The following is a 20,985-nucleotide window of genomic DNA, read 5'->3' as shown; positions in this document are numbered from 1 at the left end:
GTGGTTAGCACTGCTGCATCACAGCGCCAGAGACCCGGGTTCAATTCCCGACTCAGGCGACTGACTGTGTGGAGTTTGTACATTTTCCCTGTGTCTGCGTGGGTTTCCTCCGGCTGCTCCGGTTTCCTCCCATAGTCCAAAGATGTGCAGGTCAGGTGAATTGGCCATGCTAAATTGCCTGTAGTGTTAGGTAAAAGGGGTAAATGTAGGGGAATGGGTGTGTTGCGCTTCGGCAGGTCGGTGTGGACTTGTTGGGCCGATGGGCCTGTTTCCACACTGTAAGTAATCTAATCTAAAGTGACAAAACTTCCAGTTCAGCAAGCAAACCTACATCCAGAACCTCAACCTGAGCTACAAATCTTCTCAAAACTCAATAGTACAATTCTCCCTCATCCCAGCCCACAATCACTATTATACAGAAGGACAAAGATGCAAATATATAGGAAACTACCACTTACAAGCTCCCCTCTCAGACACTCACCACTCTCTGACTTGGAAATCAAGACTCCTTCAGTGTCAATGGGATGAAAATTATCTGTTGTAAAGAGAGATTGGCTTTCCTTATAGAAGAGGAGGTTGTGGAGTGAACTGATGGAGGTGTAAAAATTTAAGAAAAGCATAGACAGAGTGGATCATGAGGATCTTTTCTGCATGGCAGATATGTCTAAAACCTTCATAATAGTATGTGAGAGTTCGAGAAGGCAGTTCACCACTATCTCGAGTGCAATTAGAGTTAGACAATAAATGCTGACCCAGCCAGTGATATCCACGTGATTAGAACTGAAACGTTGTCAGGAATCATATGGTTACCATCACAATACCTTTTCTTTGGAGGTAGTGAATAGAGCTAAGCAGTGAGTACAACTTGTGTTTTTCAAATTTCTTCCCGTTTTGTTAACCTGAAACATTAACTCTGTTTATCTCTCGATAGTCACTGACAGACTTATTGAATATTTACAGTATTTCCATTTTTAATTTCAATCCTGTTTTCATCTGATGTGCACACATCCGACAGGAGACATATTCAGGATAACCCAAAAATGCAGTTTTACTTATGTACTATTGACATAAGTTATCTATTTTTTACTCTGACTGATCAGGTTACATTTCTTTCAAACCAATTTGGTGGTAACAGCTACTGGTAAAGTACTTTGCCTCAGACTGTAATGCCTCACTGGTCAGCAGATCTTGGGATATTCTTGGTTATCAGCTATCACTAGACTGATTACAAAAATGGACAAACTTGATTCGCTGTCTGACAACTACAAAAGCTAAGTTAATATTTTTAATTGCGTGAAAACAATTAGACAAAATTTTAAACGTTTTGTAAATCTTTATGATACACATCCCTCCACTCATTGAATTGTTCTAACAATTAAGCTGCTGGCAAGATAGGCTGAATGGTATCCTTCTATGCTGTCAATTTAAAGACTTCTACTTTTCTCTCTGCGTGTGCAGAATGTTATGATTTGGTACTATTTTATGGCTGTCTCTTGTCATCTAGCATTTCATCCAGTTGACATTCTTCGTGTGTGAACCTAGAAATTGTGTGATGTAAGATGTTCAGATTTGGGGTCATAGCCGAATCAAATCTTGCATTCCCAGAAAGCAACAAAAAGGTAGCAATTTACACAGGAACCTAGTTAACTTTCCCATTTTTTGTTCAGGCATGCTGAGGCCAAATAATAGTTAATGATCCACTGTAGTTGCTGTTAAGGTTAGCTCTTGGATCCACCGCTACACTAAAACAAAATGCAGTGTATACTGGAAATCTGAAATGAAAGAGAAAATGGTGGAAATGGTTAGCAGGTCAGACAAATTTCATTTCCCAATTTTTAACATCTGCAGTGTTTTGCTTTTACACCTAATCTGCATGGTTCTGTATCATGCTGTGCATTTAGTCTGTTGGAGAATGTTAACAATAACTTTCACTCTATACTGTGTTATGGACTAGGCCATAACACTCAAAACATTCTTAAGCAGGCAGCCCAGATCATAACTTTGCAATTTGTTTTGGTAAGTGTACAGTGAAAATTATTCAGAGTCAGTTAGCTAGGTTGACCTTGAGGTTTTAAAACAGACAAAAATTTATTCACAAATTACACAATGAAACATAAAGAACAGAATATAGTACCCCTACAGAACTCAGTCGATCCATACTCTGTTTAAATATGCTGTTTCAAATATACGCAACAGTCCCAATAAGCAAACCCCTTAAACATAGTAAAAATGAAACAAAGGCTTACAAGTTAGAAGGAGAGAGAGTTTAGCAGCCTGTTTCCACACAGCCCACAACTCAAACTTCAGTTTCTAAGACTGACCACTCCCCTTTAATTATACAGGTCACTTCTAAAACATGACCAGTTTGTTCTAAAGTCTCATCTGATTCCATATAAACAGAAGGCCTCTCAATAAACTCTTTCACCTTTGTACCAAACCAGTCTAAACAGAATCTGAGTGGTTTACGACCCCTCTGAGAGAAAAGGATACAGTAGCTTTGAGAAAAAGAATAGCTTTTAGGAAAAAAAAGGACCAGCTTTGCGATAACTGTTTTGAAATGTTACTACTGCAAATCATCACAGATTGTTTTGCCTTCAAATATCTTCTGACTGAAATATTTTTAAAATAGGAGGACGTAGCAGGGATGGTGCACCAATCATCACTTTTCCAGAACACTCTGCCTTTGGGGATCTTTCTGATGAAGAGTTTCTGAATGTTGTAACGTATTTGACTAGCATTCCAAGGTGAGTTACACTGTTGTCTCTTGTGGTTGCTATAAGTAATATCAGCACCCTTCACTTTTTATACCATTTTCAATCATTGTAAATAGTCAATATATTCTTCATACATAACATAAACCATAACACATTTATTTTCTTGCTATAGTACTTTGTAGTAGCGGATCAGGTCTCAATTTATAATTCATACCAAAGGAAGATTGTGTATTTTGTCAATGTATTACATTTTTTAAAAACAATTGCAAATGAATTATGAATATTTTGTCATTTTTCATGTGCATTTTTAATGGCAATTCCACTGCCAAAACATGTAACACAATGAAACATACTTCATTTATATTTCTTATTTCTACCTTTGCTCATTTTCTTTTATTAAAATTCATATTAAAATTTTATTAAACATGCAATAATTTTGGAGTGGAGAAAGAGACATTATTGGAATACAGAAACTTCTTTACAAAAATAAATAAGGTGCTGGGAGATGTAAATCTGAGGCACTGCAAAGCAACAGCTGCTATGAGGACATCATTACAATGTGAGAATTTTAAGTAGGATTTTTTCTTTATAAATGCTATTAGATTGACCTGTGTCATTATTAATGTGGATATAGGTAGTTCCAATGGAAACAGCTATTACAAACATGAGAAAATGTGCTAGTAGTTTTGGAGATAAGGGTTACGCACTGGTCCATTGGGCCTAGATATTCATCTGCAAGTTCAAATGGTAGCCAAAACATTGAGTTTCTGATGTGAAGGCAGCTCACGTTAGAATTCAGGGCAGGCAATCCTGGTCTGAGAAGTTGAGGATGCTAAGTGTGGAAGGAAGGCCTGCCTCAGACCACAAGCACTATTGTGAATTTTCAGGAAACAAAAATCCTTCCAGCCTTAACCCCTCACATTCCCCACCCCCAACCGTCACACTCTTCTCATGTCCTCTTCATGTCAACCCATATTTCCTCATGCCCTGTGAGCATCCCAAAGTCCTGTAAATCCTCCATGCCAACCTATACCCTATATCCACTTCTTTGGATCTTTATAGATCTGATGGCAGCTTATTGGCAACTCCAGCCAAACAATGCACCCCACAGTTACCCTTTCCAATTGTGCCAACTCACTTGATATGTGCAGACGTCAGGACCCATGGGGAGGTAAGACAAGCTAAATTTCTTCACTATATTGAAAAACATCCTTGTGCATAAATATTCATTTACTACATTTATAATCTTTCAAATACATATTGCCTTATAACAACAAATATTTCATTTAGATTTACAATATAACAACAGGCATTGGAATTGCCTACCATTAATCATTCTAAAGGGCAATATACCTCTATAGTGGACAATTAACCCTCTAAATCTCACACCCCACTTCCACAAAGGATATTGTGAGAAGATATCTAAAGGGGTAACCTTGCTTCTCCAGAGGTGTACAATGGCTATTCAAAGAAATGCAGAAAGTCCAGACTTACTCTTAACAGTTTCACTCTGCACACTTGGATTTCAGATTCCACGTTTACTGAAATCCAGTGTTAGTAGGGGCAGCTGCAATTTAATTAACCAGCTACCTCCATGAATCACCCTTGTGCAAATCCCAACCCAACCCTACAAAAATGGGAAGTGCCTAATCCAGGGGCAGGATTTGTGCTTCAGTGATCATCCACTAGTTTCATCATGAGAGAAAATATTAATAAATAATACAATCTTTTATCAGATTGAACCTGTCCATCTCCTTATAATTTAAATTGAGTTTTGGAGGAAAGATAATTAACTAAAGTACTCTCATTGATGATATGTAAATCATGGTAATTATGATCAGCACTGCAACTTTTGCATAACATATTAATTTTAAATATGTAAGTGAACAGTGAATACTGTATATACTCAAGAAAAAGTCGACCCCCTATTCTTGGCCAAAAAAACCTGGAATTTTCCATATACAGTCGGTTCTGCTATAGCGTAGTAGTTCTGTTCTCGTGAAATCCCATGTTATAAGAAAATTGCATAATAGCAGTACCATTTAAACTAATGGGACCAGAATCATGTTATAACCAACACATGCTTTAAAAGTTCGTGGTTTAGAAACAGTGTCCCCAATTTATCAATCGCGTTGCATTAATTCACATTAACTAATTGCACGTTGTAGCAAAACAACCTGTATCTCAAGTAAAAGTCTACCTTAGTTCTTCACAGATAATAGATCAACATTTTGAGTCAAGGTATTATTTTGTACATAAATGTTATGATGAGGATGTGAATTTTTTCATGCTGTTCTGTTTAGATGTACAATTCATACCAATTTGGCATGAAAGTTTGAGATACATCAGGTCAGTCAGGTGACAACCTCCCTTTGTGTCCAGCTCAGCCAAGCTCAGTTCCCTTGTAGCAATCGTGGAATACACAGTCATGTTACCATAATTTGTTGTGTTTTTTTTATTTATTCATTTAGAGTTCAGTTGGGTTTCCACTAATGATATGGTATTTTGGACTGAAACATGAATTTCAGCTCCTCAAAAGTAGTATTGATGTAATAATCAATCTAAAAATTCTAACCTTAAAAAAAAGTCTGAAAAATTCAATTTTTACACGAGTATATATGGTATTTAAAAGTTATTTTATGTGCTTAGTTTCCACACTTTACATGAGAGTGTGGTGTTCCATAAAAGAGGACAGTATTTGTAATGATTCACAATAGCAGACACTAAAGTTCAAGTGCTGTCATTGTGGCAGTATGATAATAAGACATTATCAACATCACTTGGAATGATGCTAAAGATAACAATAAATATACCTTTGTAAAACAGAAATTGAACTGTCCTTAATTTTTGGATTTGTTTCAGCTAACTGTCATAGCTCATTAAATTAAACATTAGGATTTTTATAACAGAATGAGTATGACACACTCTTTTATTACAGTCGTACATTCTAATTGATTACCCAGCGTAATTCATCCCTGTAAACAGGAAATATCATCAGTGTTTCAGACAACAGGGTTTCTTTTATTAATTATTTATTAGGTTATTGCTAATAGGAAGTAGACGTGCAAGGCATTGACTTATCTGACTGTGACTGGTGAAATAAATTGGGTAGTAGTGAACTTGGGAGTAGATGCCACAATATGATAAAGATCTAAGTGCTGGTTCTCCTCCATACTATATTACACATAATGGAATGTGGTTAGTCTTTCACTAGACCTCCTCCAGAGCTAGGTACAAATGCATGTATTGCATTGCTTTGGATAAATGTGATTTCATATATTTACTTTCATGAGGGGAACCGCCAGCACAAATGGGTTTGAACTAAGTGGCTTGTTCCCAAGATATAAATTTACATGTATGCATTTATTATAAAACAAAACTGGGAAAGATCACAGATGCACTGATGGTTTTACAGAACCTTGAAATTTCTATAAAAGAAACATTCAGTGGAAGGGGAAGCCTTCAGCTGAATCGGAATTTTATAACTGTCAATATAACAAGCAAAGCTGTAGAATAGGTATTAGTGCAATGCAATCTTTTGCACTTCAATACCACATATGTAATATCACAAAAGCTGTCATCAACATGGTGGGCTTGAAGGAGATGATCCCCTGTTGTACTAATGCAACCTTTTGATTTTAAGGTTTAAAATGAAAAACAGGCTGCTCAATGTAATGACTGTTCAATTTCTATTGATAAGAAACAGCTGACTGTCAGTTCTATTCTAGTCTGTATTCTGGAAGCTTTGTTTGAGCATCAGAAATTGTAAGGACAATTGCAGACTGATTAATGATAGTCTGTGTGCGCTTTTCATACTAATAGCTAGAACTTTATATTTTCCCATTCAACAGCAGTGAGAGTGATCTCTCTATCTGGATATTTCTACTCATGCTGCTGCTTAAAATACATAATATGCTACAGAAAGGACGTGTCAGAATCTATAAGGAAAGAAAAGGAGCCTTAAGATTCTCCTCAGATCTGAATCGTAAATAATCCCTTTGGAAGTTAGATGAGAGAAATATTATGAAATGGAAATGGACAGGACAGATCACAAACCCAGGGGGAATATTAACAAGTGACAAGTACTGCATGATTGATATCGTCACTAATGGAAAGAAAGTGTAATTTAATGACATCATTCATAACTGACAACAAAAGTCATGTCTCAATTGAACTTTTGATAGCAACTTAATTGTCCTTCTAAGTTCTCCCCATTTAATTATCTATTTTAATCACATTTTTATCAGGAAATGGTGGCATGCAACTAGAGGTTTTATAATTCTAATGATTCTAATAAAACAACTATTTTTTAAACAAATGTAAAGAAAATAAAATATAAAAGGCTTGTAAAAAAAGAAAAGTTGCATTCATTATACTTGTATACACTCCACTCCTCACTTTCAAAATATTTAATGGTGATATTAAATTTCAATTTAATCAATTATATTACCTAAAACAACCAATTCATATTCTTTAAGATCACAGAGAAATAATTATAATCTGTACACCAATTAGGTCATCTTTGGATATGCTATAAAATTGTATTTCTTTTAGTCCAAACACTTGTTTCTGTTTTATTACAGTCTGGATGCTGCCAGTATTGGATTTATCATAATTATTGACAGACGCCGAGACAGATGGAGTTCAGTCAAAACATCTTTAATGCGCATTGCAGTGAGTAGAATTAAAGTTCTTTGGTTGCTGTAATTGAATTTATTCTGAGAAGTATGGTTCCTTTTTATGGCATTTCCCAGAAATAAGACATCTTTTGTAAAGTAATTAACTGTATCTAAAATGGAAAATGTATTTTTATTAGTACTTAAAGTTGAGATATTCAGAGGAACATTGGAGCAAGAGTAGATCATTCACCCATCAAGCCTACTCCACCATTCATTGAGACTACGGCTGTTTATCTAGCTGAGCAACAGTTTCTGATGCCATCCACATAACCCTTGATGTCATTAAGGGTTATTAACTGACCTCCCATATCTTGGTGGGGTAGAGATTTAATGATAAACCTTTGTTTTTGTAATTTTTAAATCAACCTGTTCAGAAACATTTTTATTTACCTCTGGAGCAATTGGGACTTGAATCTGGGTCTTCTGGACCTGAGGCAAGTGCACTACGACAGCTTCTTAAAAGATATACAAATAGCAAAATACAGAAATCAAATAGCTTATTTAATCATATAAGGTGAAAATGATAAGATAATCATGTAAACATTTGGACTTATCATTATTTTGTAATTGGTATCAATGATTTCTGTCAAATAACTAAAGTCCAATGTAAGTCAACCTTGTTATAAAAGGTTAATTATCCAAAGTGTCCAATGTAATCAACTTTGAGGTTAGATTAGATTACTTACAGTGTGGAAACAGGCCCTTCGGCCCAACAAGTCCACACCGCCCTGCCGAAGCGCAACCCACCTATACCCCTACATCTACCCCTTACCTAACACTACGGGCAATTTAGCATGGCCAATTCACCTGACCTGCACATCTTTGGAGTGTGGGAGGAAACCGGAGCACCCAGAGGAAACCCACGCAGACACGGGGAGAACGTGCAAACTCCACACAGAGAGTCGCCTGAGGTGGGAATTGAACCCGGGTCTCTGACGCTGTGAGGCAGCAGTGCTAGCCACTGTGCCACCGTGCCGACCAGGTTAGAGAATAAACCTTACAAGATGTGGAGTGGAGATACTTGAAAGCTTTAATAAAGCTCCATTTTAAATTTGCAGCGTAGCTTATTATTCATTGCTACTATTTTAGGGAACAAAATGACTTGTGATTATTTGAATGGTACGCAATTCACAGTTGGGTAAAATGAAATATGAAGCAATAATTTAATTAAGACCATAAGATATGTGAGTAAAACCAGGCCATTCAGTCCTCTACCATTCAATGAGATTATGGTGATTTGATGACTATGAATTTCACTTTTCTACCTTTTCCCCATATCCCTTGATTCCTTTACTGATTAATAATCTTGAATGTATTTAACAACCCAGACTCCACAGCCCTCTATGATAAAGAATTCCTCAGATTCAGTACTCGGAGAGATGAAAATCCTCCTCATCGCTGTCTTAAGATGAGTGACCCATAGCAGATAGTGCCTTGACTCTCCCATAATGGGAAACAAACTTTCCTCATTTACTCTGTCAAGCCCTAAAAGAGACTTGTATGTTTCAATAAGGCTGCCCTCTCATTTTTCTAAACTCCAGTGAATACAGGCCCAACTGCTCAAACTCTCCTCATAAGACAGTCTCTCCACATCCAGAATCATACCAGTGAACTTTCTCTGGACTGCCTCCACTCCCTGTGTATCTTTCCTTCAATAAGTGGCCCAGTTCTTTGAGCTAAAAGGATTAAAGAGCATGTGGAGAAAATTGAATTACAGTACTGAGTAATACAATGAGCCATGATCATATTGAATAATGGAGCAAGCTTAAAAGGTCGATGGCCTACTCCTGCTCCTATTTTCTTTGCTTCTATATTTCTAAACTGACCACAGTATTCCTGCTGTGGTCTAACTACACTAATATAGTTAAAACAAATTTGCTTAAATAAAGGTCAGCATTTTATTTGCTTTCTCTGTTACATCCTGAGCTAGTATGCTAGCTTTTAGTGATATATGCATGAGAACTCCCAAATCTCTCTGTGCTGCAGATGTTTACACACTTTCTTCATTAAATAATATTCAGTTTCTTTATTCTGCCTGCCAAAATGCATAACCTAATGTGTTCCTACAGTATATTCCATCTGCCAGTTTTTGGCCACTAATTTAAATTGTCCATACCTCTCTGCAAACCCTTTGTTTCATTTCACTTTCTGCATATTTTTGTGTCACCTGCAGACTTGGCTGTAGAACATTGACTTTTCTCATCCAAGCTATTAATTGATATTGTAAATAATTGTCCCCCCAGCACGGACTCCTGTGGCATTCCACTAGTTGCAGTTTTCCATTCTGAAAATGTCCCCTTTATATAACTCTCTGTCTTCAATTAATTAGTCAATCTTCTATCTGTGTTAGTATACTATCTGCAACACAATGGGCTCATTTCTTATTAATTCCCAAATGTGTGGTACCTTATCAAATGTCTCTGGAAGTTACACTCACTGCTTCCCCTTCATTAACCTTGCTGTATACCTTCAAGGAATTCTAATAAATATGTCAGACATTATTTCCCCTTTGTAATGTCATGCTGACTCTGCTTGATCATATTATATATTTCCAAATAATCTGCTATGACATTCTTTAGAGGTTCTAACATTCTCCCAATGATAGATATCAAGCTAACTGACCTACACTTACATTATATGTCTTCTTCCCTTTCAAATGAAGTTGTTATGTTGGCAATTTTAAAATCATCATCACATGAATCCCTACAGTGTAGAAGCGGGCCATTTGACCCTTCGAGCCCTCACTGATCCTCCAAAGAGATCCCACCCAGACCCACCCTATATCTGCATTTCCCATAGCTAACCATGTAGCCTACACATCACTGGACAATTTAGGATGGCCAATCCAGCTAACCTGTACATCTTTGTACTGTGGAAGGAAACCGGAGAACCCAGCAGAAGCCCACGCAGACACAAGGAGAATGTGCAAACTCCACACATACACAGTCACCCATGCTGGAATTGAACCCAGGTTCCTGGTGCTGTGAGGCAACTGTGTGAACCACTGAGCTTCTATGCCATCCCAATCCTCTAGGAATTTTCCAGAATCTAAAGATTTTTGGAAGATGGATTGTTGTAGTGCAATGACTGTGGCCCTATCTCTGGGCCAGCCTGATTCAGAGGTGTGTCATCTCACTCCTGAGCGGATTGATTAGAAAATATCCATAGCCAGTGCATCCACTATCTCTGTAGCTGCTTCCTTGAATATCTCAGGATGCATAACATCAGACCCAGGGGAGACATATTATTCTTTCACTCCATTTACTTCCTGAGTACTTTTTCCCCGTTGATGGTTGCTACATTTATTTCATCTCCTTTTGCCTCTTGATTATTCAGTATTTTTGGAATGCTTTTAATGTCTTCTACTGGGAAAAAACGATGAAAGCATTTATTCAACTCTTCTGCCTTTCCCTGTTCCCTATTATTATTTCCCTCGTCTCATTCCCATGCGTATATGTATGATAGCATAATTCTTGTTTATTATAGTGACAGTAATAAGATGTCATCTACACACTGTAGTAAACTCCTGAAGCTAATATGTTTAAACTTCCAATCAATACATTAGCAGTGACATTTGTTTCAGATATTAATTTCTGTAAATGGATTTTAAAAACATAGTTTTTTAATATATACAGTTTTAAAAGAAAGGCTATTGGCACAATTAAAACCTATCATAAATGGATTTCAACCTGTTGTGATTTAGAGACAGACCTAATACTAAGGAGCTACCATAGTATTTTATGTCCCTGTTGTGATTGTTGTTATTTCTACTGAATCGTCTCATTCATCATAATTAAAAGGTTAGCACTATGTTTTATAATAAACTCTGCAATTAAGGCAGGAATTTTAACTGTCTGTTGGAGACAGGCTAGGAGGTGCAAAAGTTGGGGAAATGGCATCAGGAGGGAAAGCTAACATATACCTGTTGCTAAGGATATCTCCAGTGTTACAAGCAACAAGACTTCAACCACTAGCAAACAGGAAACTGACGGTCTATTGATACAATTAATTGATTTATGATTTATTAGCAGTCACTTTCGAAGGCTGCCAGTGTTTTGTGAGCATGGAACAGCTGTTTACTGAGTGACAACTCCAGCAGCTATGTAATGCCTTCCCAGCCTGATGGGGCCTCCCTTTCATGAAGCTTTAAGACTGGTGGAGAGGCCTCACTATTGTAAAGCGAGTTACTGTGGGCCTGCCACTGCCACTGGAGTGTTCACTCCTCCAACCGTCAGGGCCTGTCTGGCTGATGCAAGAAGTTTACAGTTTTTTATATTGGCCATATAATCGTACCTATGGAAGCATTCTCTCTTGCCCAGTGCAATCTCAGCAATAACTACCTCTACCCATGGTTTGGTCAGTCCGTAGAACTGCCAGGCCTTTGATTGAGCCTTTAGCTCATTGAGGCACACTGTCGTCCTTAATGGGAATGCATTCCTGGCTGCAGTCTCCTTGCTGCCACTTGCTTTTCCCTTTTACATGCAGCCTTGGGACCAACATTACATGCCAGTCCTGGGACTCTCAAAAGCTAATAAAATATTTACCTCAGGATACTTTAATAGATAGAGCACCACATGATCCCTGTAATATTAAATGTAAAAAGAACCAGATTAACTGAATGTTTTCATTCATGAATTCTTCCTTTAAAAAGAAGAAGAAAAAGTGTACTTCTGAATGTAACCCTTGATTTTTATGAATGCAAATCTTTTATTCTAATTGTGAACCAAACTGTACAATAAATTAAAATCAGTGTTTCATTTGCAGCTATAACTGTGAACTGAAAACCTAAACCATTTTTGGCTAATTATACATATTAGTGATAAATGTAGAGCTCCCACCTCTCTTGTGTTTTACAGAAAAACCAACAGTAACAAAAATAAGTGTAAACTTGTTTCTCTGTGAATTTTAACTCAACTTCTTCAAGCTTGATTACTTTTCAATTTATGATGTTGAGAGCATTACTACAAAAACAAAAATGTTTATAGAGTCATAGAGTCATAGACACGTACAGCATGGAAACAGACCCTTCGGTCCAAAGCGTCCATGCCGACCAGATATGCCAACCCAATTTCATCCCACCTGCCAGCACCCAGCCCATATTCCTCCAAAACCTTCCTATTCATATACCCATCCAAATGCCTCTTAAATGTTGCAATTGTACCAGCCTCCACCACTTCCTCTGGCAGCTCATTCCATACACATACCATCCTCTGTGTGAAAAAGTAGGTCTCTTTTATATCTTTTCCCTCTCACCTTAAACCTATGTCTTCTAGTTCTGGACTCCCCGACACTAGCGAAAAGATTTTGTCTGTTTACCCTAACCATGGCCCTCATAATTTTGTAAACCTCTACAAGGTCACCCTTCAGCCTCTGACGTTCCAGGGAAAACAGCCACAGCCTGTTCAGCCTCTCCCTATAGCTCAAGTCCTCCAACCCTGGCAACATCCTTGTAAATCTTTTCTGAATGCTTTCAAGTTTCACAACATCTTTCCTATAGGAAGGAGACCAGAATTGCACACAATATTCCAACAGTGGTCTAATCAATGTCCTGTACAGCCGCAATATGACCTCCCAACTCCTGTACTCAATACTCTGACCACTAAAGAAAGCATACCAAATGCCTTCTTCACTATCCTATCTACCTGCGACTCCACTTCCAAGGAGATATGAACCTGCAGTCCAAGGTCTTTGTTCAGCAACACTTCCTAGGACCTTATCATTAAGTGTATAAGTCCTGCCAAGATTTGCTTTCCCAAAATGCAGCACCTCACGTTTATCTGAATTAAACTTCATCTGCCACTTCTCAGCCCATTGGTCAATCTGGTCAAAATCCTGTTGTAATCTGAGGTAACCCTCTTCGCTGTCCATTATGCCTCCAATTTTGATGTCATCTACAAACTTATTAACTGTATCTCTTATGCTGGCTTCCAAATCATTTGTGTAAATGACAAAAAGTAGAGGACACAGCACCGATCCTTGTGACACTCCACTGGTCACAGGCCTCCACTCTGAAAAACAACCTTCCACCACCACCACCCTCTATCTTCCACCTTTGAGCCAGTTTTGTATCCAAATGGCTAGTTCTTCCTGTATTCCATGAGATCTAACCTTGCTAATCAGTCTCCCATGGGGAACCTTGTCGAACGCCTTACTGAAGTCCGTATAGATCACATCTACCCCTCTGCCCTAATCAATCTTCTTTGTTACTTCTTCAAAAATCTCAATCAAGTTTGTGAGATATGATTTCCCACGCACAAAGTCATGTTGACTATCCCTAATCAGTCCTTGCCTTTCCAAATACATGTACATCCTGTCCCTCAGGATTCCCTCCAACAACTTGCCCACCACCAACATCAGGCTCACTGGTCTGTAGTTCCCTGGCTTGTCCTTACTACCTTTCTTAAAACAGTGGCACCAAGTTAGTCAACCTCCAGTCTTCCGGCACTTCACCTGTGACTATCGATGATACAAATATCTCATATAATGAATCTTAGTCATAATTATTTTAAAAATGAATTAATGATAAAACTTTCTGAAGGGAGTGAAAATGTATGTGTTTTTGGGCATTGCTAACAAGTATGCTTCATTTTTCTATTTGTGAAGGTAAACAGTGTTACTCAATGTTTTTCCAGCTCTCTTAAGAGGAGATAAGTGTTGACTGCTTGGCACACTTCTGAGATTGTCTTAGTTGATGCATTGAGATCTGTCCTACAGGTCAGAAGCCCTTGCAGGTTTTCATGTCTTAGTAGCTTGTAGGGAAGACAGCACAGACAATTCAAATACTTAGGGGCAGTATTAAAATTGAAAATTATATATTTCTTCTTTTGTTGTCCTCTCCTGTGTGTTTTACCACAGTGTCTCTTTTCTTAATATTTGTTTTCATATGTTCCTCACTGATTCAGCAAAGTAAGGCAAAGCAGGGGACAATAATGGTAAGGTCAATAGACAATAGATGCAGGACTAGGCCATTCTGCCCTTCGAGCCAGCACCACCATTCATTATGATCATGGCTGATCATCCTCAATCAGTATCCTGTTCCTGCCTTCTCCTCATAACCCTTGATTCCACTATCCTTAAGACCTCTATCCAACTCTTTCTTGAAAGATCCCTGCGGCACACCACTGTTCACCGACTGGGTCCTGGGGAGTGTTGCTGATAAAGAAACTTTGGGGTGCAGGTTCATACTTTGAAGGTGGAGTCTCAGGAAGACAGGGTTGTGAAGAAGGCATTTGCTACGCTTGCCTTTCTTGGTCAGTTTATTGAGTATAAAAGTTGAAATGTCATATTCTGGCTGTATAGGACATTGGTTAGGCCACTTTTGGAATACTGTGTTCAGTTCGGGTCTATCTGTTAAACTTGAAAGGGTTCAGAAAATATTTACAAGGATGTTGCTGGGGTTGGAGAGTTTGAGTTGTAGAGAGAGGCCGAATAGACCTGGGCTATTTTCTCTGGACCATTGAAGGCGAAGGGTGTGACCTTATAGAGGTTTATAAAGTCATGAGGGGCATGGATAGAGTAATTAGTCAAGGTCTTTTTCCCAGAGTAGTAGAGTCCAAAACTAGAGGGCATAGGTTTAAGTTGAGAGAGGAAAGATTTAAAAGGGACAACCTTTTTCCTCAGAGCATGGTGAGTGTATGGAATGATTTGCCAGAGGAAGTGGTGGAGGCTGGTACAATTACAACTTTAAAAAGTATCTGAATGGGTATATGAATAGGAGATATTTAGAGGAATATGAGCCAAATGCTGGCAAATGGGACTAGATTCTGATCAGCATGGATGAGTTGGACCAAAGAATCAGTTTCCATGCAGTACAATCCAATGATTCTATGTATATTACTAGGTAACAAAGTTAAGAGAGTGATGCTGAAAAAGCACAGCAGGTCAGACAGCATCTGAGGAGCAGGAAAATTGAAGTTTCGGGCATAAGCCCTTCGTCAGGAATGAGGCTTGTGGGCTGGGGACTGAGAGATAAATGGAAGGGGGTGGGGCTGAGGTGTTGGTAGCTGAAAATGCAATAGGTAGATGAAGGTGGGGGAGAAGGTGATAGGTCGGAGAGGAAGATGTAGTGGATAGATGGGAAAGACGCTGGACAGGTTAAGGGGGCGGTGCCAAGTTGGAGGCTTGGGACTGGGATAAGGTGGGGGGTGAAAATGAGGAAACTGGTGAAATCCACATTAATTCTGTAAACTGCAGCCAGTTGGGACTGTATAGATTTTATTTGGTGAGTCTGTAGTGCAGAAAGAGTGTAAGAACATTAAAGTTGTATTATTAAAAGAAAACTTGCATTTCAATGACATCTTTTAACATAAATGAATATTACATGATATACAGTGGAGGAATATCTAAAACTGAATGTCAAATCAAAGATGGAGCTATTAGGAGGAGTAACCAAGAGCTTGCTTAAGAGATGCTTTTCAAGGACAAGAAGAAAATGTAGAATTTTTTTTTGCGGGGTGAGGGGGGAAGAATTTTAGATCATGAAGTCTAGACAGATCAGGATAAACCTGCTAAGTTTGGAAGAAAGTGTCAAGGGGTGGATAAGAAGCTTGTCCAAGGAATAAAGAGCTTGGAAAGTGGGTACACATGAGGAAGCTACTGGTATAAAGAGGTACAAGGAAGTAAAAACATAAGAATAATAACTTCAAATTTAAGGTTGGGGAATGTAAAAGTATTATTAATAATGACAATGATAAGTGAGTTGGAGTTTTGTTGTGGAATGGAATGTTTATGGAAATAAGACATTGGCAGACCAGCCATTGAGCATTGAAAAGTTAAGTCTTGTTGTGCATGCATGAAGGTTTGAGTGGCAGATGAACTGAGGCAGGACAGTGCATGTTACAGAAATAAGAGGTAGGCTGTCTTGGGATAAGGAGATGTAAATGCAAATCACTGCTGCTGTTATTATTGACAGAGAGAGTATTATTCATGTCTTTAGTCAAAGCCATTTTGCTGTTTTATGATGGGTAAACAAAATGATGGAATGTTTAAAATAGAGAGTTGGGGAACAGTTGAGGGAAGATAACCCATTTAAGAATTTATGGAGCTTGAAATGTCTTACTTAAAGTATTTTCCTAAAAGCCAAAAATATAATGTTGGTAGACATACACATTATTTGTCATAACTTAGGACTTTACATTGCATTATTTAGTAATCAATATTACCTGACAGATGAATAAAAGGCCAGTTTTGTGTGAACCTCTCTGTTATCTATGTTCAATTTATTTTCCCTTTGGGGTCTTCATTTTTTAATTCTCTTTTATTCATCTTTGAGTTTCTCATCATCTTGCTTATTTAGTTTTTATTTGTTAAAAGTTTTCTTTTACTTTTCTCCTCCTGCTTCTTTCTCTCTGCTGTAGTTTGTTGGTCTGTCTATTTTTTTCTTGATTTTCTTAGCTCTTTCCACAATTGATGAGACACAAGCAAAATATCTGGAAAACCATTGAGTAGGCAAAACACTTAAGCTACTAGCACCATTCAGATTCTTGTTGGCAGATCAGATGCAAATATATTCATCTAACATTGAACTGATCTACAAATCATTCTGTGAATGCTCCCCAAAACATCAATAAACCTAAAAATGACCACTGCTAGAAATTATTAGCTTCATATGGTTATGTCATGTTTGAATGAAAATCATGTTTGAAGACAAACAAATTGAGTTATACATCTAAGGAACAGTCACATTTCTGTGTCCGAGAAATGCAAGTACAATGCACATTATTAGATAAGTAGGATTGAATTGTGTAATGTTTTGGCTGTGTCAGTTTTGTTGAGTCACATGGAGGATTTCTTCCCTCAAGAGCCAGCAAGCTTTCTTAACATTCTGTTCCAAGTTTACCAGACCTCTATGGCTCCCCTCTTGTCTGATTCTATCATCCAGCACACTTGGACAATTTTGCCACTGCCAGCATACCTTGGAATAGGCTCTTGTCTCTGTTGCTGGTGCCACCTTTAAAAGGTCATTGTGTGTATTCAGACAAGCACTGTCAGTATGTGTGGTGAAATTTGCCTAAGATATGACAGAGAAGGGGAAATTAGCACCTTGCTTTGTGGGCAGAGACCTGGAGATTCTGGTGGATGGGGTGACATAGAGGATAGATATTTTCTTCCCCACAACCAGCAGTGGAGGCCACCACTCTAGGTCTTGCCAATCTGGGCTGAGGTTGCCATCCAGATTGATGTGGCCTCAGCTGTATTGAAGAATACCCAACAGTGTAGAAAGAAGGTCATTAAGCTTCTCCACTCCATCAGGGTAAAAGCCACCATTTTCTCTCTGCGATCTCATGCTCACTGTATTTCAGCAACTGCACATGTTTCCCACATTGGCTCATGCTCTATCACTTTCACTGTTGCAATCAACAGTTTCCTTCACTAACGGTCACTGACCTCTGCCATTGAGAGTGTGGTGCTGGAAGGGCTTATGCCTGAAACATCAATTCTGCTCCTCGGATGCTGCCTGACCTGTAGTGCTTTTCCAGCACCACACGCTTGACTCTGATCTCCAGCATCTGCGGACCTCACTTTTTCCCACCTCTGATATCACCAAGCCTGAATGTCCTCTGTGCTGCCTACTCACTCACTCAGGAAAACTCACCACTTTTCCTGCAACAGTGTCAGTTCTAACAGTTAAGCCAGTCACTTTCATTTCACCCCGTCGCTACCTTACTCTCATTCCAGGAGCAATTAATCCATTGGTGCACAAAGAAGCAAGATGGGTGGTTCACTGCCCAATAGCTATTCCCTCACTGCTATGAGGGGAGGATCCTGATCCTGATTGCCCTTTGTGGCTTACTGACCAAACCCAAGTCTCTAGATGATTTCAGAGGCTAGCTCTTGACTTACTGTATGGTGACCCACTGCTCGAAGGCTGTCTCCCTAGACTTGGTTAAAGATTGCTGACACTCATGGCAAGCTTCCTGGCTTTGTGTCTATTGTAAACATTAAAAAATGTCAGAAGTAATTTGAGTCTGGTACCTCTGGTTGAGAGGCAAAGAGTAAAAATGTAAGGCAGAATGCTGTGAATATCCAAGTAGGTTCAAATTAAGTGGGTGCTGAGACAGGCCCTGGATGTTCAAGGTGAAGACAGTGACTATTTCTGACTGAAAACTTGCAAGTTGTGTATATTTGCATTCATTAGCTGCTACCATTCTTGCTCATGGAAAAATGTCAGATTTGGGGAAAGAATTGGTCATGTAATGTACTGATGTTCAAAAAAATCACAATCAAGGAAAGTACCAGAACTCCCCAGCTTGGAAAGATGGAACTGGCTGATACATTTGCATTGTATCAGGAAGGACTATGAAACCTATAAGGCAATAATTAAAGAACAGCTGGAAGAGATCCATGGGATGTGTGAATATGCTGTGTTTGTACTAGCTTTGATATTCCATTTGGAAGGAAAACTTCAAGAGTCTCTTGAGCTCTTTCAGACCTATGCAATCCTTAATCCTCAGAATGTGGAAAACCTGAAACAGGTGGCTCCATCGCTGTTTCTGCTTGGGAAGCACAAAGCAACAATCGAAGTTTACAGTGAAGCTGCAAAATTGAATGAAAAGGATTTGGAGATCAGCCACAATCTCGGTGTCTGCTTGAACTTGAAGAATTTTGAGAAGGCTAAGGAATATCTGAACTGTGCTTTACAAACCAGCCGTCATGATCTGACTTTCATGGTGCTTGGAAAGCTAAACTTAGTGTAGAGAAATACCTAAAATGCAATTGAAACATATAAGAAGGCAGTGGAATTTTCTCCTGAAAATGCTGAGCTTCTGCTTACATTGGATTTAGTGTACCTGCAGCTTATAATGTATCAGAAAGCTTTTGAACATCTAACAAATGCACTTACCTATAACCCCAGTAATTACAAGGCCATCCTGGCTGCAGACAGTATGATGTTGCTCTGAGTGGGTATAGAATAGCAACGCATGCTGTTCCAGAAAGCCTACCCCTGTGGAACAACTTTGGAATAGGTTTCTTTGGCAAGAAGAAATATGTGGCAACTATCAGCTGTTTGAAGTGAGCTAACTACCTGGCTCCCTTTGATTGGAAGATTCTCTATAATCTGGGTTTGGTGCGTTTGACAATGCAGCAATAGGTGTCAGCATTCCACTTCCTGAGTGCTGCCAACAACATAAAGCCGAGAATAGTCAGGTTGTACATGCAGCTGGCTGTGACGTTAACAAACCTGGCAGATCCTGACAATGCAAAGAGAGCCTACAACCAAGCAGTGAGATTGGAGTAGTCAAACCCACTGGTGAACTTAAACTAATCCATTTTACTGTCCAATCAAGGGGACAAAAAGGGAGTCCTTCACCAATATCAGGAAATGGAGAAGAAGATCAATAAACTGAAAGCCAGTAGCAACATGCCAGAGTTCAATCCACAGCTGATAGACATGGCTCAGAAAATTGGAGCTGCTCTTCTGGTCGGGGAAAATCTGGTTTGGACAAAACCAGCAAAGGATTCCAAATCAAGAAAGTGTTCAGCACCATCCAGTAAATCCACCACCAACCAACAACCCCTAGCCCAGGCTATGTCATCAGCTGCAGGGTATAGCAAAACAATGCAGCTCTCTGTAGGTGGATGCTCAATCTGAACACAGAAACCTCATTACATTACATTTGGAATCAAAGTTCAATGTAAATTCGGGCACTGATGACGTGAGAAAAAAGCGAGAACTGAGATAAACAGGACTTAGATTTACTGTATTTGGGTTATTGCAGCCAGAGTAAGTTACTAAAATCAATAAAGTGCCAATTACCACTCTAAACTCAGCTGTCTAATGGATGCAGTCTGTGCAAGTATATGAGGTCATTGGAAACAATCATCTACTGCAGGGTCTCCAATGTTCAGGTCATCAGCAGGATTGGTTTGTGAAAAAACACATGCTGGAACTCTTAAAAATACAGGTCATACAGGATTTGAAAAAGAAAGATTAGTTTTGATAACCCATGAGAACCTGTTGCAGATGGACCAAGCTGGAACGGAATCCACAAGTTTTGGTCTGTCTGGGGAAGGGTTGCCTAGGATGTTTGTTGCCCTGACCTCACTGTACCATTTCTTTCTCAGATATTTAAGTATTACCAGAGAAAGAGAGACTTTTGATTCTCTTAGTCTTGCACTCATCAGGGCTATTCACAAGAAATACTAAAGTAGAAGAAAAGCAGTATTTATACTTCCGATCCCTCCGCGACTCCCTCGTCAGGCTCACACCCCCCACCAACCCAACCTCCACTCCCGACACCTTCCCCTGCAACCGCAAGAAATGCAAAACTTGCGCCCACACCTCCCCCCTTACTTCCCTCCAAGGCCCCAAGGGATCCTTCCATATCCGCCACAAATTCACCTGCACCTCCACACATCATTTACTGCGTCTGCTGCACCCGATGTGGCCTCCTATTCATTGGGGAGACAGGCCGCCTACTTGCAGAACATTTCAGAGAACACCTCTGGGACACCCGGACCTACCAACCCAACCAACCCGGGGCTGAACACTTCAACTCCCCTTCCCACTCCACCAAGGACATGCAGGTCCTTTGACTCCTCCATTGCCAGACCATAGCAACACAATGGCTGGAGGAAGAGCGCCTCATCTT

General features: G+C 39.1%; 1 protein-coding gene and 1 pseudogene across 3 annotated transcripts in view; both read left to right on the top strand.

Moving 5' to 3' along the window:
• mcf2l2 (MCF.2 cell line derived transforming sequence-like 2) overlaps positions 1–20,985 on the top strand; it is a 390,224-nt gene that overhangs the window by 141,678 nt on the left and 227,561 nt on the right. For all 3 annotated transcript variants that reach the window (XM_072572454.1, XM_072572457.1, XM_072572456.1), the window contains exons 3-4: positions 2,630–2,744; positions 7,298–7,388. In XM_072572454.1, the coding sequence (XP_072428555.1) occupies positions 2,630–2,744; positions 7,298–7,388 (206 nt within the window). The remainder of the gene's footprint in view (positions 1–2,629; positions 2,745–7,297; positions 7,389–20,985) is intronic.
• Positions 18,557–20,076, top strand: LOC140478493 (BBSome complex member BBS4 pseudogene; annotated as a pseudogene).

The sequence above is a fragment of the Chiloscyllium punctatum genome, chromosome 6, assembly GCF_047496795.1.
Source record: "Chiloscyllium punctatum isolate Juve2018m chromosome 6, sChiPun1.3, whole genome shotgun sequence".
In the NCBI taxonomy this organism is placed as follows: Eukaryota; Metazoa; Chordata; class Chondrichthyes; order Orectolobiformes; family Hemiscylliidae; genus Chiloscyllium; species Chiloscyllium punctatum.
Note: the sequence above shows the minus strand (reverse complement) of the source record. Positions and strands in the feature narration are given on the sequence as shown.